The following is a 22,875-nucleotide window of genomic DNA, read 5'->3' on the forward strand; positions in this document are numbered from 1 at the left end:
CAACCAGAGACAACATTCACTGCTTTGGTTGCCGGTGTCCCTGCGGCTCCTAATACACTAATAACTTATATGGACGTTTGGTGAATCCACTGGTACTTTTCCATGTGGACTTTAATTCGCCGTGCATGTGTTAGGGGATTGTCGGCAGAAACCGACAATCCCCGGTTTCTGCCCCACCCAACAATCTGTATAGGTTCAGCAGTGTGAAAAGGGATCATGGGGACTGACCTAAGAGGGTTTATCTTGGAGTGATTTAAGTGGATTGTGGTCAGTTCAGATGGTCTAAGGTCAGAATCGAAGCACCAACCAAGCTCCTTGAACCAATTGAGGTATTAGACATAAGATGCTCTTCATAGAAAAAGCTATCATCCTCGCAGCTACAAATTCCAGGAAAACCACTTTTCTCTGCAATTAACTATAACCCCATCCAACCGTGTGCCATCGGGCTCAGTGATATGCTTATAAAGTGAAAATATTTTGTTTGTGGTTCTGTGTGTTAGATCATTAACATTTAAACTGGGGGCGATCGTGGCTCAAGAGTTGGCAGTTCGTCTTGTAATCGGAAGGTTGCCGGTTCAAATTCAAATTTTATTTGTCACGTACACAGTCATACACAGTACGATATGCAGTGAAATGCTTAGACAACTGCTCGTGACCTAAAGAAAAAAAAAAGGAAAAGGCTATGAATAAGATAGGAAATAAATATGAAAAATTAAAAAGGGTAAATTTAACTAGGAAGGAATAAAATATAAAAAATTAAGGTTAAAAAATGAAATAACTGTACAACACAAATTAGAATGAAGGGTAAATGTAACTGGGAAAGAATAAGATAAAATATATAAATTAAAGTTGAAAATAAAATAACTGTACAACAAAATACACAATACACAGTATAGAAATATATAACTATATAAGGCTCAGTCTCGGTCGTTGTGTCCTTGGGCGAGACACTTCACCCGTTGCCTGGTGGTGGTCAGAGGGCCCGGTGGCGCCAGTGTCCGGCAGCCTCGCCTCTGTCAGTGCGCCCCAGGGTGGCTGTGGCTACAATGTAGCTGCCATCACCAGTGTGTGAATGTGTGTGTGACTGAATGTAGTGTAAAGCGCTTTGGGTCCTTAAGGACTAGTAAAGCTATACAAATACAGGCCATTTACCATCTCTGTAGAGTTTTGCTTCATATTTTCAGAAATATTCAACCGCAGCATGGATACGAGCTTCTGTGTTATTCTGTCTATCAGGAGTGCCAGACTCTGAGAGCTGTGATGTTGGGATAGACATCCATAGGTCTGGGTGTGTTTTAGACGTTTGGTGAATCCACTGGTACTTTTCCATGTGGACTTTAATTCGCCGTGCATGTGTTAGTGAACAACAGAGATGGGCAGTAATGCGTTACTTGTAACGCGTTACTGTAATCTGATTACTTTTTTTGAGTAACGAGTAAAGTAAGGGATTACTATTGCAAAAACGGTAATTAGATTACCGTTACTTTCCCGTAGGAACGCTGCGTTACTGCGTTACTAAAACCGTGATTTTTTGCGAGAATGTCTCATGACAGCGACGTTCGTGACAACAGCTGTGTGCAGATCAACAGTGGATAATATATCTAGTGCAGAGAGAGTATGAGCGTGCAGCGTTTAAAGCGTGGAAGTACTGACCTTACTTTGAGTTTGATTCCATAAAAAGTGACAAAAACATTAGTGTCCGCTGTGCGTGGGAAGAAAACTTCTTTTTACAGCGAAAAAAACCCTAAACTTCCAACAAGCACCGAGTAGCTACGACGTAATGGGAAACTCACAGAGAAACTCACGGATTCTTCCACTGACCGCGGCACACCTGCACCAGGGTAACCCTCCGCCTACCCCACTCCTGCTTTACAGGTGAAAATAGAGCAACAGGACCGCTGAGTCTTTGACTTTATTTATTTTCTGCTGTGTTTTACTTGCATCTATTTGAAAGACTGAGTGTAAACACAAAAAATATTTTATTTTATGAGCTGGAATGTGCAGAAAATAGGTTTAAATGTTAAACTAATTTCTTCCAGTCAGAGAATGTTGCAGATAATTAAAATTTTGCTTGATGCATAAAGTTAAAAGATTAAAACTAATAAAACAAGTTTTAAAAAGAGACTTTTCCATCTGATCACATTTTGTATGATGGATTATGCAGAAAAAGTAGAATTGGGCTGAAAGATCGATCACTTTATCACCTACTCAGGTTGTAAATTGTGTTTTTAAAAAGTAACTAAGTAACTAAGTACTTTTGAAAATAAGTAATCAGTAAAGTAACAGGATTACTTTTTGGGGGAGGATTCTTTTCCTCCTCAGCAATAATTTCAATCTCCCTGAGAGTGATTGTTGACAGACTGAGTCAAACTGTGATTGTCTTGATGCATTTTCAATCATCCAGGTTAGTAAATCTGCAAAACTTGATTCTGTTCATCTGGACGTCGCGTTTTCAGTGTGAGAAACGCGACGTCCACATGAACACAATCAACTTTTGGAGGGTCAAACTGTGATTGTTTGCAGAAAGGTTGTAGATGCAAGCCAGTTGCCCTCCTGTGTTTGTTTGCGTGACTGAACCATTAGCCCACGTTGAATTGAGAGGTAGCTTTGTCAAGCTGAGTGTGTCCAGTTTTTGGTTTTTCACTGACTTTGCTCAGCTTAACAATTGTCTCAGGATGATGGCACGTGAGGCCTCTTGTTCATAGTATTTTAATTAATATCAATATTTAAAGCTCCTTAATCAATACAATATCACCAGACAGAATATTGCAACACTGCCGTATCCTAAGGAGCTTGGAAAGCGTCTGGACTTCTTTAAGTTTCTTGAAGACGTTTCATCCGAGAAGCTTCTTTGCTTCTAAGAGCGACTGATGGAGAGTCCCAGATTTAAGCCCTACGGGAGTTTGTCGTCCCCACCACGTTTTCTTTAGGTCAGGGCGAACAGTCAAGTACAGCATCTAAGAAGCTCAAGCTTAGCACAGTCTTTATGCATCATGAAGTCAAGTTTGCTTCTGAACACTTGATTGCTCTCGAAAAAGTAGATGAGCTTTTGTCATATTTGTCTTCATGATGTTCTTACTCATCGTTTAATTATTTCTCTGCGCACATCTCCAATGAGAACGATTCTCACCTCATGCTTCAGAGATGGCAAAGCGCATCACTTCCTTTTCTAAAATCCACACAAACGTCATTGACTTTTCAGACAAGATTTGTTTCTTCTCCCTTCCTCATAGACACTGTTTGTGCATCACGAATGCTCAGAGGAGCACTTCTCCAGCTTGACAGTAAACTTTTGTCTTCCGTCCAAAAGATGCAAAGTTTTATTTGTTAGGTTTTCCTACACATACTTTCATTATAACATGCTGTAACACATTGATGGTTTGCTGATGTAAATCATTATATCACTTAACATGAGAAATCGGGATAAGCCCGCGCTTATCCTGTGACAGGGGGCAGCTGTAATTCAATTATGAAAATAAGGTTAAGAGCAGCGTCTGTCTCTTGGGTAGAGTCTCACAGTAGAGCTGCTTGCGTGACAAGGATGTTGACAGAGTGAGTGATTAAAACAGGTCTTTTGTAGGGGTTAAAATTTGGTTAAAGGTGGATGATGGTGGATATTGTGTGGTTTCATGGAGCGGGCTCTTGGGCCCTTTTTAAAACAGATGCTTATTAAGCAGGAAGGGTCCAAAAAAAAGGTGCATTTTTTATGGTGTAAGCTAGTACATTCGGGGGTGTTTTGGAAGAATCAAAAGCCAGAGGCCGTGTCCTCTGTAACATTACCTACCTGCCTGTTCCTCCAAAGTGTAAGTATTTATTTAGTATTTATTTATTTATTGTCATTGTCAAGAACAATGAAATTGCGTTTGGGGCTTCCATACAACCCAAAAAAAAAAAGAAAATAATAAATACCCCTTAAAACCCAAGTGTACATATTTAACCCAGTGTGACTGGGTTAAATATGCAATAAGACAATCCTTAGCAATAATGTTCGTAGAAATTCAGACAAAGACCTGAGAAACATGACAAAATACAACAATGCAACCCATTCAATATTATTGTACTGTGAGATATGATATCAGATATGATAGTTATCTATTTAAGAAAGAGGGGGGGGGGGGGGGGCAGGAGGGGGAAGAGAATAAAGATATGATGCACCAATGCAGACCAGTTCATTGCTATTAAGAAGTTGGATATGGTTATTGTCCGTGAGAGGGGGGCAGAGGGGGGCAGAGAGTAGTAGCTTAAACAATGTGTTTAGGGCTACGATTGTTAGCATTTTCCAGCTAGCTAGCTGTAGAAACTGAGCATAGCAAAGGAGCTCATCACTAACTGTTTAATCAGAATTTAGAGTAACATTAGCTTAAAGCTTTGTATTTAATTTAGTTTGCAATCGACTTCCAGAGCTCTGAAAGCACGTCTTCCTTCTGAAAGTGTTTTTATTTTTTAAAAATTTGGAAAGAAATGAGCTGGAAACACCCGAGACTCCGACAGAGATTTCAGCAGTTCACTGAACATAATTGAATCAATTTGCTGAGTACAGGAGTTACAGTAACTATTTCTTCCAGCGAACATTGCAGACAGCTGCCATCTTAAAATGATTGTGTGAAGCAAGGTTGGCTACATAGCTAGCCTGATAGATACACAGACACTCTTCAAAAAACATTAAAAAAGTAAATAAATATAATACAAATTAAGTCAACACTAAATTTTTTTACTTCTATTTTTGGTGTGATTCTGAATCGGACTTCAGTTTTTGATGTCATGTGAGTGTCAACATGTGTCAATAAAGATTTTCAAGTTCTTTCATTCAAGATCCAGGAAAAGTTTTTAAATGTTTTTGTGAGCAGTATTTATACACGTGTGTGTGTGTGTGTGTGTGTGTGTGTGAGTGAACGTATCCATGTAAACACTGACTGCAAATAGCAATGGAGCTGACGTAACCATGGAAACACTCAGTAGTCTTGCAGATAGTGGAATTGTAACCAATGAGAGCCAATCACAAAAGGACACTGTGTGTGTGTGTGCGTGTGTGTGTGTGTGTGTGTACGTGTGTGTGTGTGTGTGTGTGTGTACGTGTGTGTTTGTGCGTGTGTGTGTGTGTACGTGTGTGTTTGTGTGTGTACGTGTGTGTGTGTGTGTGTGTGTGTGTACGTGTGTGTGTGTGTGTGTACGTGTGTGTTTGTGCGTGTGTGTGTGTGTGTGTACGTGTGTGTGTACGTGTGTGTGTGTGTGTGTGTGTGTGTACGTGTGTGTGTGTGTGTGTACGTGTGTGTTTGTGCGTGTGTGTGTGTGTGTGTACGTGTGTGTGTGTGTGTGTACGTGTGTGTTTGTACGTGTGTGTGTGTGTGTGTACGTGTGTGTGTACGTGTGTGTGTGTGTGTGTGTGTGTGTACGTGTGTGTGTGTGTGTACGTGTGTGTTTGTGCGTGTGTGTGTGTGTGTGTACGTGTGTGTGTGTGTGTGTGTGTGTGTACGTGTGTGTGTGTGTGTACGTGTGTGTACGTGTGTGTGTGTACGTGTGTGTGTGTGTGTGTGTGTGTGTGTGTGCGTGTGCTAGTTTACTCTCAGAGGTAGACATCTTCACGGACACATGACTTTGCCCTCCTTGTGATACTTCCACATTTGTCCCACTTCCACTCCCTTTCTGGTCCCCTTCCCTCTTTTTACCTCCTGTACTCCCCCTCCTCTCTCTACCCCCACTCCCACCCACCCCCCCTAACAAGCTGACACTGTTCATTTACAAGTTCGCTGTTTTTACTTCTAATAGGATCACAGGGACTTACACTGTCATCTGATAAAACTAAGCAGCTTGATAACTACACTGCCCCTTCTTAACCAATTTATGCTCAGTCGGGATAACAGAGAAACTACGTAAGGTCAAAAATGTATTAACGTCATCTCAGGATAAGTTAGCATTTAGTCTATCATTGCTTTATAAGCTTGTAGGCAGTAAGATTCAGTCTTGACTCTGAACTCAGAGGAATAGTTCAGAGAAAATACATTTCCTTTTTGTGCGTCAGCACTTAATTTATGGGTTTAAATCTATATGATTATTTGTGTTGTTTAAAGGCGGCTCTAATATTCTGTTATTACACCGAAACTGAATCTCTGCCATGGACCCTGCACTCTTTGGCCTTGTTTAGATAACATGAGTGAATTATGGGCTGAAAACATACCTTTTCATTTTGTTAATGCATTGGCTACAGCAGTACTTCACACTGTGCACTGCAGTGGTGAGGTTACCCTGTCAGTGGTGTTGAAAACTTACAGCTGGCACTGTCAATCAAAATCAGCTTCAAAATTACAGATTTTTTAATTCTACTCATTCTTCCTTGACAAAAACTAGATTACCCACAATGCATCTACACCTCTTTGGTATCCTGCTAGTGGGGGAGTAAAAAATGTTGATCAGTTCACTTGTCTCTTACTTCTTGCTGTCTTCACCCCCACGTTAACTTCCCTGATGTCCAGAGGTGTGAAATAATGAAGTGTAAATACACTGTAACTGTTAGGTAGAGTTTCCAGTGCCCATGATTTACTTGAGTGTTTATTTTTACTCTTAGCTCCTTCATTTTAAGGCATATATCTTTACTTTGTACTCCTTACGTTTTCTTTCGCTGGTTACTTTAGTTTTAAATCATTTGAGGGGAGTTATTGAGTGTTTAACATCCTAAATAGGAGCTGTAGCTCAGGAGGTGGAGTAGGTCGTCTAATTATAATTGGAAGGTTTGATTCCCGGCTCCTCCAATCTGCATCCTCGGGCAAAATGCTGAACCCTACGTTTCCCCTGATGCATTTGAGTGAGTGTGTGAATGTGATTGTATGAGTGGGTGAATGAAAAGATGCTATTTTACTGCGGGGCATGTGCAGAAAAAATACAGTCCTTTGTAGCACAGAAGTGTAACATAAAAACAAAAAGACTGTGACGAGGAATTTGAAATGATCACGGGACAGTTTCTTCTCAAAAAACAAATTTGCATTTTGATCTCTCGTCAGAGCTGTGTCAACACGAATCTGAGGAAGGTCCAAGTTTTAGATTCAATTGTGCGTTTATCTGTATCTGTCTTTATTTTGAGATATGTCTGAGGTCAGAGGAAATCTCTTTAGCGTCTTTAGAGTCGGTGCTAATTTCTGTGACGCTAAGCCAGGGTCAACTTTGAGGTCTGTGGCCTTCAAACTCTGTGACCTACCTCTCAGCCTTTTGCGCTGCGGTCTCTTGAGAAACACCACTCAGTCAAATGAAATAACCCTGAGGTGATAATGTCCCTTTACGTTTTTTTTCTGCTTCTATGAAATAGTTTGAATCTATGGTCTTAAATGGACGTGGCATTTTTAATCAGAGATTGTGTAGATGTTCTGTGTCACCACAGGTATTTTCTGTCACCTATTCCACTGTTTAAGCATATTTGAAATATATTTAGTGGGTTTTCCAAAGCCAAGGCAGTTCTTGTCTTTGTTACAGTTATCTTTGAGCTGATGGATGATGTCTTATTTTGACTGATTTGATTAACTGTGGAGCCATTAAACCCAGAGGTGGGTCGAGTATCCAAAAATTGTACTCAAGTAAGAGTAGCATTACTTTAAAATATTATTACTCAAGTAAAAGTGAAAAGTAGTCGTCAAAAAAGTTACTCAAGTAAGAGTAAAAAAGTACTTGGCGAAAAGACTACTCAAGTAGCGAGTAACTGTTTGAAATGTCCGATTTATTTTTTAAATAAATGTTATCAGACAAACAAAAATAAATAAATATACAAATGTTACCATTAATTTAAACCACACTATAAAACATTAGCTCTCTTTTTAATCCATTTAAACAACTGACTGGCTTCCATTAATCTCTTTTAGTGGGTGGTTCATGCAAACTTGCTTTATATGCAAATAAAACAAAACTGAAATGACAGAACAATAAAAGGAGAATTAAAGGTTTAAATATCGCAGGCTGCCGATAATAAAAGTTTATGTCTAATAACGGAATAAAAACAGTGCATATAAAGTAGAAAAATCAGAAATTAAGATGGTAAATAATTATATGCATCAAGCCTGATCTGTTTAAAATGATATATTTTGAGTACATCAGTGGTTACGTTGTTGCACTTTGCTTTTTAGTTTGTAGTTAATAAAACTAGTAGTAGCACAACTTCCCTGCAAATCTGACAGAGAACCAACACAGAACATACATGTTGTATTTTACATTTTTATTACACAAAATAAACCCCGCGGTAAATTGTTTTCTTTTTGTTGTTGTTCTATTGTGTGCATTACAATTTCACCTTTTCCTTTCTTGCAGTATTTTCACACAAAGGGGTCCCGGCAGTGATTAGTGAAAACTTTGAGCGATTCTTTTGTCTTTAAAACAATAAATTTATGAAAGAAAGTCTCGTCCGGGCTTCGTTAGCCGGGCCTTCTCCGTCGGGGGTAAATGAAAATGACATTTAAAACAGTTTCTTAAGCAGAAAACAGCCGCCAATCACTCTTAAAGGGGAAGGATTGCAATTAACAGCCCTCTCCTAATCCCCTCGTTTCACCTCCTACGCCGCCTCAGCTTTGTCCACCTCTCTCTCTCCGGCTCACTCCTCTCCCACTCTCCTCTCTGAGCTGGAGTGGATAGCGTCTGAACTCAGCTACTAAATGCTCTTTACCATTGGAGTGCATCTGTTTGGGGCTGTTTGTCACACAAAGCGAATATATTTAGAGAAATGCTAGGCAATCAACGCCAGCTGAGCGACTGCAGGCGGTGCACATAGCGGATCTGGGAAGAGTGAAGTTGGAGGGAGAGCTGCTGAGAGGAACAGGTGGAGCACTGGCATCAGTAACTTCAGTACTTCAGCATATTTACTTCCAAGAGGTAAGCACTGCCACGGTCTCATTCGGCTCTAATTATTTACTTCTTATGTAACAAACACAGAATCATTTGCTGGAAATCCAACAACTTCATGACTTATTTGTCAGGAAAAGTGCACGTTAGTCCAAAGATTCACCCAAAATGTGACTACGTTTAAAAATGTTAGCCTGAGTTTCCATAAAATTAAGTCCAGCAGTAAAACGTTTTATAAGAAAGCCTCTTTGTGTGTAAAGTTGACCCACAGTCACAATCTTATTAGTGGTTTGTTGGAACACTCAGAGTCTACGGGGTTCTGACCCTCTGGGCCTCCGAAGAAGATAATCAGGTTTAGGTGGATAACAGTCATCCTAGGTGACCTAGTGATCTGCGTCTGCGTAGCCTCACCCAAACATCTTCCCTCGACCCCAGGCCCAGGTGATTGCCCAGACGCTCGAATGCATTTATCGCTGGATACCATGAGCATGGTGGACGACAGCTGTCTCTCGCCCAGCAATTTCCACGAACTGGGTAAAGGTGGGGGCGTTGCAGTGGGAGGCCGCGTCCACAGCATCGATGTCATCCTGGGTTTCAGCAAAGAGCAGGACCCCTTGCTAAGTCCCGCCACGACCCCCGGACCCCACAAAGTGAACATAGACAGCCTGGCGGAGACCGGGAAGCAGCTGGAGCCCTCGTCGCACCCGTCCTACAGCGGGCACCTTTCCTCTCTGAGAAGCAGCAGCGGCACAGAGCAGCAGCAGTACCACGGTGAGTCCGGCTGTTGCTCTCCATCCTGGCAAAGCTGATTTTGTAAGAGTAGCACCACCTTTTAAGATGATTTTGTTTCATTAAATTTTGTGAACTCTTTGAGCAGTATGGATCAGCTGCTGCAGAGTTTGTTACTGAGGGTGAATCATCAAAGCCTCAAAGCATAGAGATGGTCAGAGATATTGATTATACAGCAGCAGCAGCACTGCTGGACTGAAGTGATCTTTGCTTTTTCTAACTTTAAGGATTTGAATGATGTAATGCAGAACATAGGTAGACTGAAGTTATTGATGCTGCTGGGCAAACATAATATGTTTTTATACTACCAGATAGCTGAACAGGATATTATCTGACCACAAACACAGTTCGAGCCTTTTATAGTCCAAACCTCGCTCAGGAACCAGAATAAACCAGTCAAGCTTCGTGACGTGACTGTTTTGTCGGCAGTTGTGGTAAAAAACAGGAAACAGATCAAATGACATAAATAACAAGTGAAGCAAACATTTTAAAACACAATTAGATAAAAACAGCCACTTAAAGGACATCACACAAACACCCAGGCCTTTATTTTGACCTGAGATTTAGAATCTGGTGTAAGAATCTAATAAACCAAAATCTGATTTTCAACTCTCACACACACAAAATACACAAAATGAGTAACAAAAGCAGCTTCAAATCTGTGACATTCAGTTATAATTACAGCTCGTATTATTTCAACAGCCTATCGTCAAAAGTCTGATCACTTTAAATGAGGTTATTCCACCTTTGCATGAAAACCTCTCACGCACTGATTCGAAATCAGTGCATTAAACACCGTTGGCATGTAAAGCTGCATTAACTCCACCGTGTGGACTGAGATTGAGAGATAAATCACAGGACAAGATGGTGTAGGGGGTTTATGTCCCCAAGACCAATCCCATCCCCTTGTGGAATTCCCCTAATCTTCTCTTCTGTGCAGATTAGATTGTACCGTAGTCCAATCGCTCTTTATTGTTATCGTTCGCTCCTAGAATCAAATTGAATCATGTTTAATCTGAAGCTATTTTCACACACAGGATCAGGCAGGTGGTTGGTGATTTTGTGGCAGGAACAAGAGAAAAAGTTGTTCCTGTGAACCGGAGACGAAGCAGAAACACTGCTTTTAAGTGACTCAGATGCAGTTTGGTTTCAGTGCATTAACATCCATCAACACCAATGACATCACTCCATCCTGTGTGAAGTCAGCCCAGTTCCTCCTGACCGAGCAGCTTCTCTGTGTTCGGTGTCAGTCGGGCCACCCCCCTCTCCTCTCCGTGCTGAGATGTTCTGCTGGCTGATAAACAGTAGGGAGGCTTCAGACCAGTGGCTGTGATGGGCTGACAGGCCAAGAGCTGGTCACTGAACCAGGCCTGACCTCTGCCTTTGTCGGAGCCTGGTCTTTGTCATAGCTGCTTAATGAGAGGTGGATAAATGAACCCCAAAACCCTGCTTTGCTTTTGCCTCGGCTCCCGTTTCTCCAGCAGAAAGACCACAGTCGACCCCCTCCTTCATCTCCATCACCGCATCCCATTAACAGAAACAAGCTAGCATTCAGATTCGTACACAGTCTGCTGAAGCTCTGAAATGTCATTCAACATAAAAGTGTATTCCTGAACATGTTATGACCTGTAGCTTCAGTCCCTTATTTCACTTCCTGCCTTTAAACATGACTGTTTTGGTTTGGAGCTGCACTGATGAGCGATGAGGACTCGTACCAATATCAGCTTTTAGGAAGTCAAAAAAATTGGGACTATAAATCAATTCTTCACAAACACACGCAGCCGATAAGACTGCCTCACCTGTGATGCACTCTCTGCTGCTAACACAGCCGAGACTATTGTAAACCACACGGTCTGAGCTGGTCGTGCGATGACGGCGTTTTTAAATGACCCCGAGATTTGAAATGACCTTTTCCTGCTCTTTAAAGTCTTGAACTGTCGTTATTAAATCAGAGAAGAAGAAGTCTCATTGAGATCGGGGTCTAGCCCTCACATCTCTCAGCCTGAGAAACCTGAAAAATATCTGCAGTCAGAATACAGTTACATCTGTTACAGTTACATCTGATACAGTTACATCTGTTACAGTTACATTTGATACAGTTACATTTGTTACAATTACATTTGATACAGTTACATCTGTTACAGTTACATTTGTTACAGTTACATCTGATACAGTTACATCTGTTACAGTTACATTTGATACATTTACATCTGTTACAGTTACATCTTTTACAGTTACATCTTTTACAGTTACATTTGATACAGTTACATTTGTTACAGTTACATTTGTTACAGTTACATTTGATACAGTTACATCTGTTACAGTTACATTTGATACAGTTACATTTGTTACAGTTACATTTGATACATTTACATCTGTTACAGTTACATTTGATACAGTTACATTTGTTACAGTTACATTTGTTACAGTTACATTTGATACAGTTACATCTGTTACAGTTACATTTGATACAGTTACATTTGTTACAGTTAATCTGTTACAGTTACATCTGTTAAAGCAAAGAGCTGAATACTTCCTTAGAGGGCTGATAGAGACCAAAACAGAGCAAAAATATGGCGAATGTCAGCCATCACCTTTACACTTTTAGATAAACACCTGTGCTGCTCTGTAGAGTAACTGCTGAATATAACAGAAATGCTTTGAAAGCTCATAAAAAAACGAGATTTTTGCTCGTCTCACTATATGTTAGTTGGTGTAAGAGATACTGATGATACTGATGTTTCTATTGTTTACCTAAATACAAAATTAGCCCTTAATTAAAATCAGCTTAACCCACTGTCTGCGATTTGCAACTTATCTAACATCCTGAATGAAATTAAGTCTTCGAGTCAGATCCAAGCTTGGCACTTATTAACTCTTAACTCGAGTAGATTATTTTATTCCTGGATCATCATCTCTGTACTTTGTTTAGCTAAATCAGTTTGCTGGCTGGTCTGGTTTCTGTATACTGTTGATGAATATGCACGTTGATTCGATTAGAAATAGAGCTGAGGAAGAAGAATTGAGAGAGGAATCGTTTGACGGGGAGGGTTATGAGGAGGAACAGTGACAGTGAAAGCTTTGTAGTGTCTGTAAACACCAGCTTGTCAGTAATCTGTGATCCTAAAGACGGACAGAACTCGGGACGTTTCCGTGCTTTGGCTCTCCTGCACGGGGGAAATAGATTCTTTCAGATCTGCTGTGAGCTTAGCCAAAAATGGTAACAATCTAAGAGTGGCTGTTGAGCGTGGTGATAAAAACTGTGGTTTTCAAATTTCTTTTTAAAGACCTTTTAACTTTGAAGAAAAGTAAACACTGGAAAAAGCTTCCTAAATCCGATTAGGAATGTTTTGGAGCTTCATTGAGGTACAGGGAATTGCTTGCTTCACTGACCTACAGTGGCCTATTGTTGCAGGTGTCAAACTAATGTTTGCTCTACTGGAAAGTGGGAAACTGCATTCTCCATTTGTATTTCTCTCTAAACTGTAGTTCTCATTCACTTAGTCCAGTCAAAAAGCATGTGGAGGAAATAAAAACTCACAATATTTTTTCCTGGGCTCTTCCACAGACTCCGGCTTATTTGCAAACAAATGTGATCAGGAACTGAGCGAGCTGAGGAAGAGTATAGAGAGCGATGAAGGCAAGTCTCCGGACCCAAGCAAGGATGAGCAGCCCAAGAAGAAACACAGGCGCAACCGCACCACCTTCACCACCTACCAGCTGCACGAGCTGGAGCGTGCCTTTGAAAAGTCCCATTACCCAGACGTGTACAGCCGCGAGGAGCTCGCCATGAAGGTGAACCTCCCCGAAGTCAGAGTTCAGGTAACGTGAACTACATTAAAGGCAACACCATTTCAGAGATTGCTAAGAAGCACTTCAAACGTTTCTGTCTTGTTTTTGGGGTTTTCTTAGAGATATTCTCATTATTCTGGAATAAAATCTCATATTCACACTACGTGAAAGGCTGTATTCATCCAAAAAACTCCCCCAGTGTTGTCGAGTATATTCGAGTATATTTCCCTACCCAGAATGAAAAACTCTGCACTCCATCATATTTACACGTACCTTATTTTTCTGTCATTTTCTTCCAGGTCTGGTTTCAGAACCGCAGAGCTAAATGGCGCCGGCAGGAAAAAATGGACGCCAGCACCATGAAGCTCCACGATTCACCCATGCTCTCTTTCAACCGTCCGGCACCGGTTCACACCAGCATGGGTCCAATGACCAACTCCCTCCCCTTGGAACCCTGGCTGACCTCTCCCCTGTCCAGTGCTACACCTGTGCACAGTATCCCAGGCTTCATGGGTCCAGCTCAAGGCCTCCAGCCCAGCTACCCAAGCCACCATTTCCTCAACTCCACCCCCCACGCTCCTCACGGTCCTCACGGTCCTCACGGTCCTCATCCACACCCTCACACTCACACTCATCCCCATCCGTCCATGGGTCAAGGGATGCAGAGCATGGCTCCTCCTCCTTATCAGTGTCCAGCACCATACCCTGAAAAGTACCCTTTGGAGGATGTGGACCAGCGCAGCTCCAGTATTGCTGCGCTGAGGATGAAAGCCAAGGAACACATCCAGTCTATGGACAAGACCTGGCAACCCATGTGACTAACGAGCTCGGCGGTCGACGTGAGCAATGCTGGAAGTGACACACGTCACGTGCTACGCCACTAAGTGAAAGAAGTGGATTCTGAACTGTGAAAGCTGAGGACGTAAGAATTTTTGTTTGGGGGGGGAGACTTTCTTTTCTTTTCTACTTCTTCCCCCTTAAAAAACAGCTGAAACCTTCAGCGGGTTAAAAGTTTCCGATAGTTTTGCTCGTACAATCTCTAGGTGTCTATTGTTGCCTTGGGTTCGTTAAAAACAAATGTCTTCTTGGTGAAACAAACGGTTTATGACACCTAGAAGTATTTCCGAGTCACAAACAGGCTCTGAGTGCACGTTTCATGCCTGAGCCCTTGCTGCAGCTCTTTGGGTGCACCAACAGTGAAGACACGCTATATCATTAAAAACTGCCAAAATGCGGGAATTCTTATTCATCACTTTTCATTTATCCAAATCATTTGAGTCGAGCAAAATATCATTCTCATGCTTTTCTTTTCTAATTTTTTTTTTACACCACATTTGTGTTTTTACTAATTAGTCCAGCCGTCGAATTTTCATGGGTCTGCAAATCAGAGTCTTAGAGGACTTTGTGAATGGACCTTTGGTCTCTGTTTAATGTGACATCGAGGCATGAAGACACACTACAGTGTCACTGCTCATCTCACTAATCTGTTTAATTATAAAAGCCGTGTAGCTGGTTTTCGTTTTATGTCCACCTGTACTATGATTTATGTTTCTACTTGCTACGCAGTTTAGATACGCGAGTCCATGTTTTAGATATCTTGGTGTGACTGGAAGAAGATGATCAGTGAGGAGAAGCTTCTTTAAGAGATCTTCATCTGGTGGGAAAAGGGTCACCTCAACTGGGACCGGGAATATACCAAAAATATCTCTGCACGGATACATTTTTTCTGACTTGTGCTTTAAAGAAGGGAGGAAGCAGAAGAAAGGCAGAGGAAGTAGACAAAAAAACGCAGGCTAGTCAGCGGAGTAGCCCTCTTTTTGCTTGAGTGACTGTTGGAGGAGAAAACCTGTTGGCAGCTCAGTGTTGGGTGGCTGCGTGTACGTGCAGGGCAGCAGAAAGAGCCCTGTGTGATGCATCACCCCACATAGTTCGGTCTTTGTTCGACACAATTGATCCAAGTGCATCCTCTTTGTCCCGAACAGAAGGGGGAGAAACGGTCTCAGGCTGCACTAAATAGGCCCTTGTAACCATTTTGTTGTAGTTTTTTTTTTTCTTTTTCAAACAAGAGGAAACATGGATTGTTACTGCTTTGGTCATTAGTGACACAATATTAGTCTTATGCCATCTGTTACAGGGTTAAGCCCCAATCATCTTAAAGTTGGAGCACAATATGCTTCATATGGACAGTAGAGGTAAATAAATAAGACTGTGACACTGAAATGTTTTTGCATGTGCAGGTACCATCTCAAACAAATCTTTGGAGGTTGAAATTTATATATTTTTTGACTTTTTAACAGAACAAGAGGGATAGAAAACTCTGTCCTCTTAAAGTGCAATTTTAGAAACCCATTTTTTATGTTTCTATATAAAATGTGTTTTTTCTTTTGTTAAAAATAAAAAAGGAGACTCATTTCTGCCCAGATTGTTACAAAGTCACACCCCACTTTTTTTTGGATACTTTTGAAATTCACTCTTGTCCGACCTAAAGGGGATAAGTAATGTTACAGCCGCTGTTCATCATCTGTCTTCATGTAGTTTTACACGATGGTGACCTCACACAGCACAGGAAACCAGAATTATCTTATGTGTTAACAGGACATTTAGTTTGCAGCATAAATGTTTTGGGCCAAGAATAAGCCAAAGGTTAGATAACAGACAAGATTGCACTAGTTTTAGTTATTTTTATTGTCTTACATGCCCTAGTTATGTCTGTCTTAGTGATATCGTTGTTTTATTTCTTTTGGATTTTGTCTGGATTGTTGATGTTCATATTCTGGAACAAATGGAGATCTACTGAAAATAAATATAGTTTGATAGAAATTGTATCTCTGCGTTCTCACTGCAGTGCTTTCATGTTGACCTATGCACTCATTCCCACAGTCACTGTGGGGTTTTTAACCTCCCTAAGACTACTAGAGCAATCCAAGATTACTACAGTATAATCGTTGTCATCTGACATACATGAGCAGAGACTTTTTTTTTTGCTGCAAACACTTGTGCGCCTTGTCTCTCTGTCATGGTTTTCTTTCTTTTTACCCCTCTCAATCCTCTCTGCTTTTCCATGGGTTTGTGGCAGGATGCCAGCCTGTTAGGAAGATGAGACTCCAATCAATCAGGACTTCCCAGGGGGGCCTCTGACCACAGGGCTCGGCTCCCTAATTGCCCCCAGGCAGGCAGGCAGGCTGGCAGGCAGGCAGGCTGCAAGGTTCAGCCGCTGCAACACATGTTCACAGAGGGCCGGTGCCGCCGTGCTCGCTGGGCTCCTCAGCATGTGAGACACTGTCCTGGACAGATGGAGGGCTGAGCAGACCGTACTTCAAGGACCATATGGATAAGCCAGTGGATGAAGCATGGACGTTTTTGCAGGATCTTTTTAAATTCTTAACATGAAAATAGATGTGTTGCAATTAGATCCAAGTTACAGAGCTCAGCAAGATATCCTGATTTTAAAAATAAGTTGCATACAGTTTTTTCTGTGCAATACACAGATACAACATTTTAATATGCATATTTATGTCATGATATTTCATCCCAGCATCAGAATCAGAAAGGGGTTTATTGCCAAATGTTGAGCAGGTTTACAACATTAGTTGCTGCGGTGCTTCAGTGCAAACATAGTGTCATAAATAGCACTTAAATAGACATGAAAAAATAAAAGTAGGGATAAGAATTAAAAGTGCTACGTAGAAAGATATGTGCATGAGCTATACATGAGATATATACATGAGAATAAGAATTAAGAGTGCTACGTTGAAAGATATATACATGAGTGCAGGTGGTGATCAGTGCCAAACATGGAATGATGCAGTGACACAGCGTAGGGTCATGTGTTAGTGGCGGGTACAGTCATATGGTTATTGTTCATGTGTCCAACAGCAGAGGGGAAGAAACTGTTCTTATGGCGAGAGGTTCTGGTGCGAATGGACCGGAGCCTCCTGCCTGAGGGGAGCAGGTCAAACAGACTGTGTTCAGGGTGAGAAGGGTCAGCTGAGATCCGAGCTGCACGCCGCAGTGTCCTGGAGGTGTACAGGTCCTGCAAAGATGGGAGTCTGCAGCCAATCACCTTCTCAGCAGAGCGCACAACACGCTGCAGTCTCTGTTTGTCCCTGATAGTGGCTCCAGCGTACCACACGGTGATGGAGGAGGTGAGGATGGACTCGATGATTGCAGTGTAGAATTGCATCATCGTCCGTGTTGGCAGGTTGAATTTCTTCAGCTGCCTCAGGAAGTACATCCTCTGCTGGGCTTTCTTGATGACGGAGGTGATGGTGGGCTCCCACTTCAGGTCCTGGGTGATGGTGGTACCCAGGAAGCGGAATGAGTCCACAGAGGTGATGGGGGTGTCAGTCAGGATGATGGGGGGGAGTGGGGCTGTGTGCTTCCTGAAGTCCACAATAATCTCCACTGTCTTCTGGGCATTCAGCACCAGCATTCAGCACCAGCATATTCTCCTTATAAGAAAAAAAATGTGGTGACACGATGTTTTGCACTTTACTTAAAAGGGAAAATTTGTGCAGAACAAAGTTTGTATTGAAAAGTCAGTAAGTACTTTTTCTTTAAAGGATTACCCAAGAAAAGTAATACAGGACCTCAAACTGTGGAAATGGCTTTTAGCTCTTTTGTGAATATAACAAGTGCACAGGTAAGACTTTCACTATTTACACACTTTTTACTTTACTGTCAGGGTCTCATATGTGAATAATTAAGCAAACAACACATCCTGAATGAAAAAGGGGAAAAAAAGTCAAGCTTTTGCCGAAAGGATGAAAGAGGCCGAGAATGTGAAGAAGCCAGATTAAGTTGGAGAAAAGTGTGGGTGTGAGAGACATGCAGAGAGAGGGAGAGTGGAGAGGGGGAGACAGGGGGTGGGGTGGGTGCTCATCAGAGTTAATGATGTAGAAAATCCCCCAATTAGAGCGTTTTCCTGTGTTGCAGGATGAGTTCAGAGTGGGGTCCTCTGACAGACCAGGGATTAGTACCCGGGCCGGGCGAGGCCGAGCCGGGCCTGAGCGGATACTAACTAACTGCTGGACTGCTGGCACTGCTCAGCTGGGGCCGGGTCGGGGCTACAGTCACAGCCGGGGGCTGGGGTAGGCATGCGTTGAGCCACAGTGAGTGGCACAAAGGAAAGCATGGGAAAAGGAGCAGCAGATCGGCAGGAAAAAGGTTCTGGCAGAGGGTCGTTTTCCTGTCCCAATGCTACTAACATTTACTCAACCACTACTTCTGGTCTTATTTGATAAAAATATTAACTTTTTAAAAATACATCACAGTATTACATACAAGAATGTGCTCACCCAAAACATTATCCAATATAATCTGGACATGTGATTAATCAGTCTTGTCCACATATTGCTTGATGTCAGACAATAAATCACCAAATGTGGCGTTGCATTAAGAAGCAGGAACACAACCTTTAATTCTCCCTGATACCTGGAACAATAAATCCTTCTGGATCATTACACAACAAGGAAGCTGATTAAACATAAACAATGACATCTGTTGTCATAGTTACCTAAATGCAAGAGATGTAAAATGCACACTCACACAAACCCATCAGGGACAACTGCACTTTACCCAAGGATGCTTTGGCATGCGGACTGGAGGAGTCAAGGATGCTCCACCCACCCCTAAACTTACAGCACCTGGTATTCCAAGGAGGTGGTAATGGGGGTGTGTGTCGCACTGAGACCCCAAAGAGGGGGCAGCTGTTAATATCAGCTACCAAAAAGATTTAAGAGATGTTTGAAGAAGTCTTGAGGCACGAGTGGTGCAAAAAAAGGTGGCATTTATTAATAATAAAATAAATAAATATGAAGTCTCTGCTTTGTGCTAACAAAGGCTTTACCATATGTATAACCTGCACCTCTACATACTGAAAGAATGTGAAATAAAGCCTCCTACTGTCCTCTTCTGTGTCCCAGTTGACGTCTCGGGACCTAATCATGCAAACTCTGCATTACCACTGATTACCAGCCAATTACCAGGAACCAGAGATGGGCAGTAACGCGTTATCCGATTACTTTTTTCAAGTAACGAGTAAAGTAAGGGATTACTATTGCAAAAACGGTAATTAGATTACCGTTACTTTACCGTAGGAACGCTGCGTTACTAAAACCGTGATTTCTTTGCAAGAACGTCTCATGACAGTGACGTAAGCGAGTGCGACGTTGGTGACAACAGCTGTGTGCAGATCAACAATGGATCATATATCGAGTGCAGAGAGAGTATGAGCGTGCAGCGTTTAAAGCGTGGAAGTACTGACCTTACTTTGAGTTTGATTCCATAAAAAGTGACAAAAACATTAGTGTCCGCTGTGCGTGGGAAGAAAACTTTTTACAGCGAAAAAAACCCTAAACTTCCAACAAGCACCGAGTAGCTATGACGTAATGGGAAACTCACAGAGAAACTCACGGATTCTTCCACTGACCGCGGCACACCTGCACCAGGGTAAACCTCCGCCTACCCCACTCCTGCTTTACAGGTGAAAATAGAGCAACAGGACCGCTGAGTCTTTGACTTTATTTATGTTCTGCTGTGTTTCACTTGCATCTATTTGAAAGACTGAGTGTAAACACAAAAAATACTTTATTTTATGAGCTGGAATGTGCAGAAAATAGGTTTAAATGTTAAACTAATTTCTTCCAGTCAGAGAATGTTGCAGATAATTAAATTTTTGCTTGATGCATAAAGTTAAAAGATTAAAACTAATAAAACAAGTTTTAAAAAGAGACTTTTCCATTTGATTACATTTTGTATGATGGATTATGTAGAAAAAGTAGAATTGGGCTGAAAGATCTATCGCTTTATCACCTATTCAGGTTGTAAATCGTGTTTTTAAAAAGTAACTAAGTAATTAATTACTTTTGAAAATAAGTAATCAGTAAAGTAATGGGATTACTTTTTTGGGGAAGTAGTTACTGATTTCTTTTTTCAAGTAACTTGACCAACACTGCCAGGAACACAGGTGACACATTAGGAAGTCAATTAAATGACTGAAGCCAACGTGATCAGTAGTGTAACAAAATTCATAAAGTTCTTTCAGTTGTGTTTTCTTGTGCAGTACAGCGGTGAAAGTCAAAGAATTCAACTTGTAGACACATTTCCAAACAGAAAGACGAGGAACTTTGAGGCATCTCTAACGCCCCTCTTCTACACAGCAACTGTGTTCATTAGGAACAACTGAATCCCTAATGACTAATTGATTAATTGTGCAGTCTATTATTTTGCTCCTGCACCCGAGTAGATCTGAAAGCGCCACGGTTGGAGTTAACAGTCTTATTGGAAAGACGCGTTTCTTGCAAAGGATAATAAGGGAAAAAAGCGGAATTAATTGGGTTTGATTAAGGGAGCTTTTCAATGGGACACAGCTTTTTCGCATGACATAATTAGAGGTCAGCTAACGGGGGGAGGGAGGAAAAGGGGTGGGGGATTTAGTTGTTGGCGCCAGTGCTGTGTGGGTGTGTCTGAGGGGGACAAATAGATAGAGAGAGAGAGAGAGTGTGAGTGAGTGAGTGAGTGAGTGAGTGAGTGTGTGTGTGTGTGTGTGTGTGTGTGTGTGTGTGTGTGTGTGTGTGTGTGTGTGTGTGTGTGTGGGGTGATGCGATGCTTCGTTCACACTTGCAGGACTACGTTGTGTGTCTGATGTGGTAAATTTCTTTAGGCCCACTCACCAGAAAACACACAGTGAAGTTCACGGGGGGGAAGCCCTCTCTGCGCTCAGTGTGTGATTATCATCACTACAATTGGCAGCATTAAAGGCCCAGTGCTCAGGCTTTTGTTGCTGCTGCATGGTCATTAGCTGTGCATTTCAAAGGCCACTTTACTATATGGAGGGAGGCGATGGCAGAAAAGTACTTTCAGCAGTCTGTTTGGATGAGCATGCAACATTCAAACACACACACACTCACTTTATGACTCTATAATCCTGTTACAATATCATCTAGAGCAGGACAGTGGGACACGCAAGCTGTCGGGTCTAAAAATACACCCAGACTCTCTTAAAACAAAACCAGGCTTCAGATTTGATTAGATGATCAAATATTTCATTGTGAGTCACTCCATCTGCATTTTTTTTCTCAGAAGAGCTGCGATCTTACTTTGTTTCAGCAGAGTTTGTAGCAGACAATGAGCCCGAATAGAAAGTGAAGACACAATCCCACCTTATATTAAGCATCCAATTTACTGACTGTTGTTCAGTAAGATGTTACACTACAGGTTTGTGCTGGAAAAATGAAGGCAGAGAGGATATTTCTTCTTAACATAATGTTAGATCATCATAGCTGAAGCTTTTATTTCTACAGCTGAATTTCCCAGCGCAGGACCAGCAGAGTACTCGTACTTTGTTATTGATTCCCTGATTTCTCACTGAACCCTGTCTTTCTTATTTCAGCTGCTCCCTTTAGGGATCACCACAGCACATCATCTGCCTCCAGCTCACTCGATCCCTGGTATTCTCTTCTGTCACACCAACCCTCTGCATGTCCACCTTTGCTGCATCCATGGATCTTCTCTGTGGTCTTCCTCTTTTCCTCCTTATTCATCGTTCTTTGTCCAATAAAGCCAATATCCCTCCTCTAAACAGTTTGAAAGTAGATCCTCAGAAGCTGAAACCACTGACTTTACTGAGGTTTGTGATCGGCTTTTATTAAAAATGCATAAAATACTTTCATTTGCTTACTGTGACATGTGGATACAAAAAAAGAGACGGTGAACTTCTATTACCTTCTTTGTGGTGGTCGTGATCGACTACAGCTGGTAGTTTTTTGTTGCCTGCATGAGAAGGATTTGCTTGAGAGCACTCAGTAGATTCACTGATACTCAGAACAATGTGAAAATCCAAAAAACTCCGTCAATATCTATAAAGAAGAAATGTACATTTACACAAGTTGGAAAAAAGTCTCTGGAGCCGTCTCCAAACAACTGCAGATTCCAAGAATTACAAATTCAAACAGGGTGGCTACAATGCAGCTGCCATCACCAGTGTGTGAATGTGTGTGTGAATGGGTGGATGACTGGATGTGTAAAAGCCCTTTGGGGTCCTTAGGGACTAGTAAAAGCGCTATACAAATACAGGCCATTTACCATTTACCGTGCCCTGGGTGGGACTGCTACACTGCAAAAAGTGGATGGAATAATGAAGAGGAGGAATCTTCACCTCCAGTCCACATCCAGACAGTTGAAACTGGGACACAAGTGGGTATTTAAACACAGCAGTGATATAAAGCACACATCAAAACTGGTTGTAGGTTGACATTAACATCTGGAATGGCCTTCTCAAAGACCCGACCTCAACCCTACTGAAAGTGGACTACGCTTGGTCCATGCAGGAAGAGTGGTCAAACGTCCAGCCAGGATTATATCAGAAGTTATTAAGTTATTAAATACTGTTATTTTTGCTGTGCAACGTATGTTTTTTGTTTTATTTTCCCAGTATTCTGTGCAAGTTTTCTTCTTTTCTTTTTTAAATAATGTATATAA

At 41.7% G+C, this 22,875-nt stretch overlaps 1 protein-coding gene across 1 annotated transcript; it reads left to right on the forward strand.

Annotated features, from left to right (window-relative positions):
* Positions 1 to 8,149: 8,149 nt before the first annotated feature.
* On the forward strand, positions 8,150 to 16,215 carry rx1 (retinal homeobox gene 1). The gene is made up of 4 exons (XM_085265477.1): positions 8,150 to 8,844; positions 9,250 to 9,585; positions 13,172 to 13,425; positions 13,695 to 16,215. The coding sequence occupies exons 2-4, from the start codon at positions 9,276 to 9,278 to the stop codon at positions 14,211 to 14,213; spliced, it is 1,083 nt and encodes a 360-aa protein (XP_085121603.1). The 5' UTR covers positions 8,150 to 8,844; positions 9,250 to 9,275; the 3' UTR covers positions 14,214 to 16,215.
* The last annotated feature ends 6,660 nt before the right edge of the window (positions 16,216 to 22,875 follow it).

This window comes from Mchenga conophoros, linkage group LG23, assembly GCF_057382185.1.
Source record: "Mchenga conophoros isolate Kocher_MC1m ecotype Shallow Benthic linkage group LG23, M_conophoros_male_GT1.1, whole genome shotgun sequence".
NCBI lineage: Eukaryota > Metazoa > Chordata > Actinopteri > Cichliformes > Cichlidae > Mchenga > Mchenga conophoros.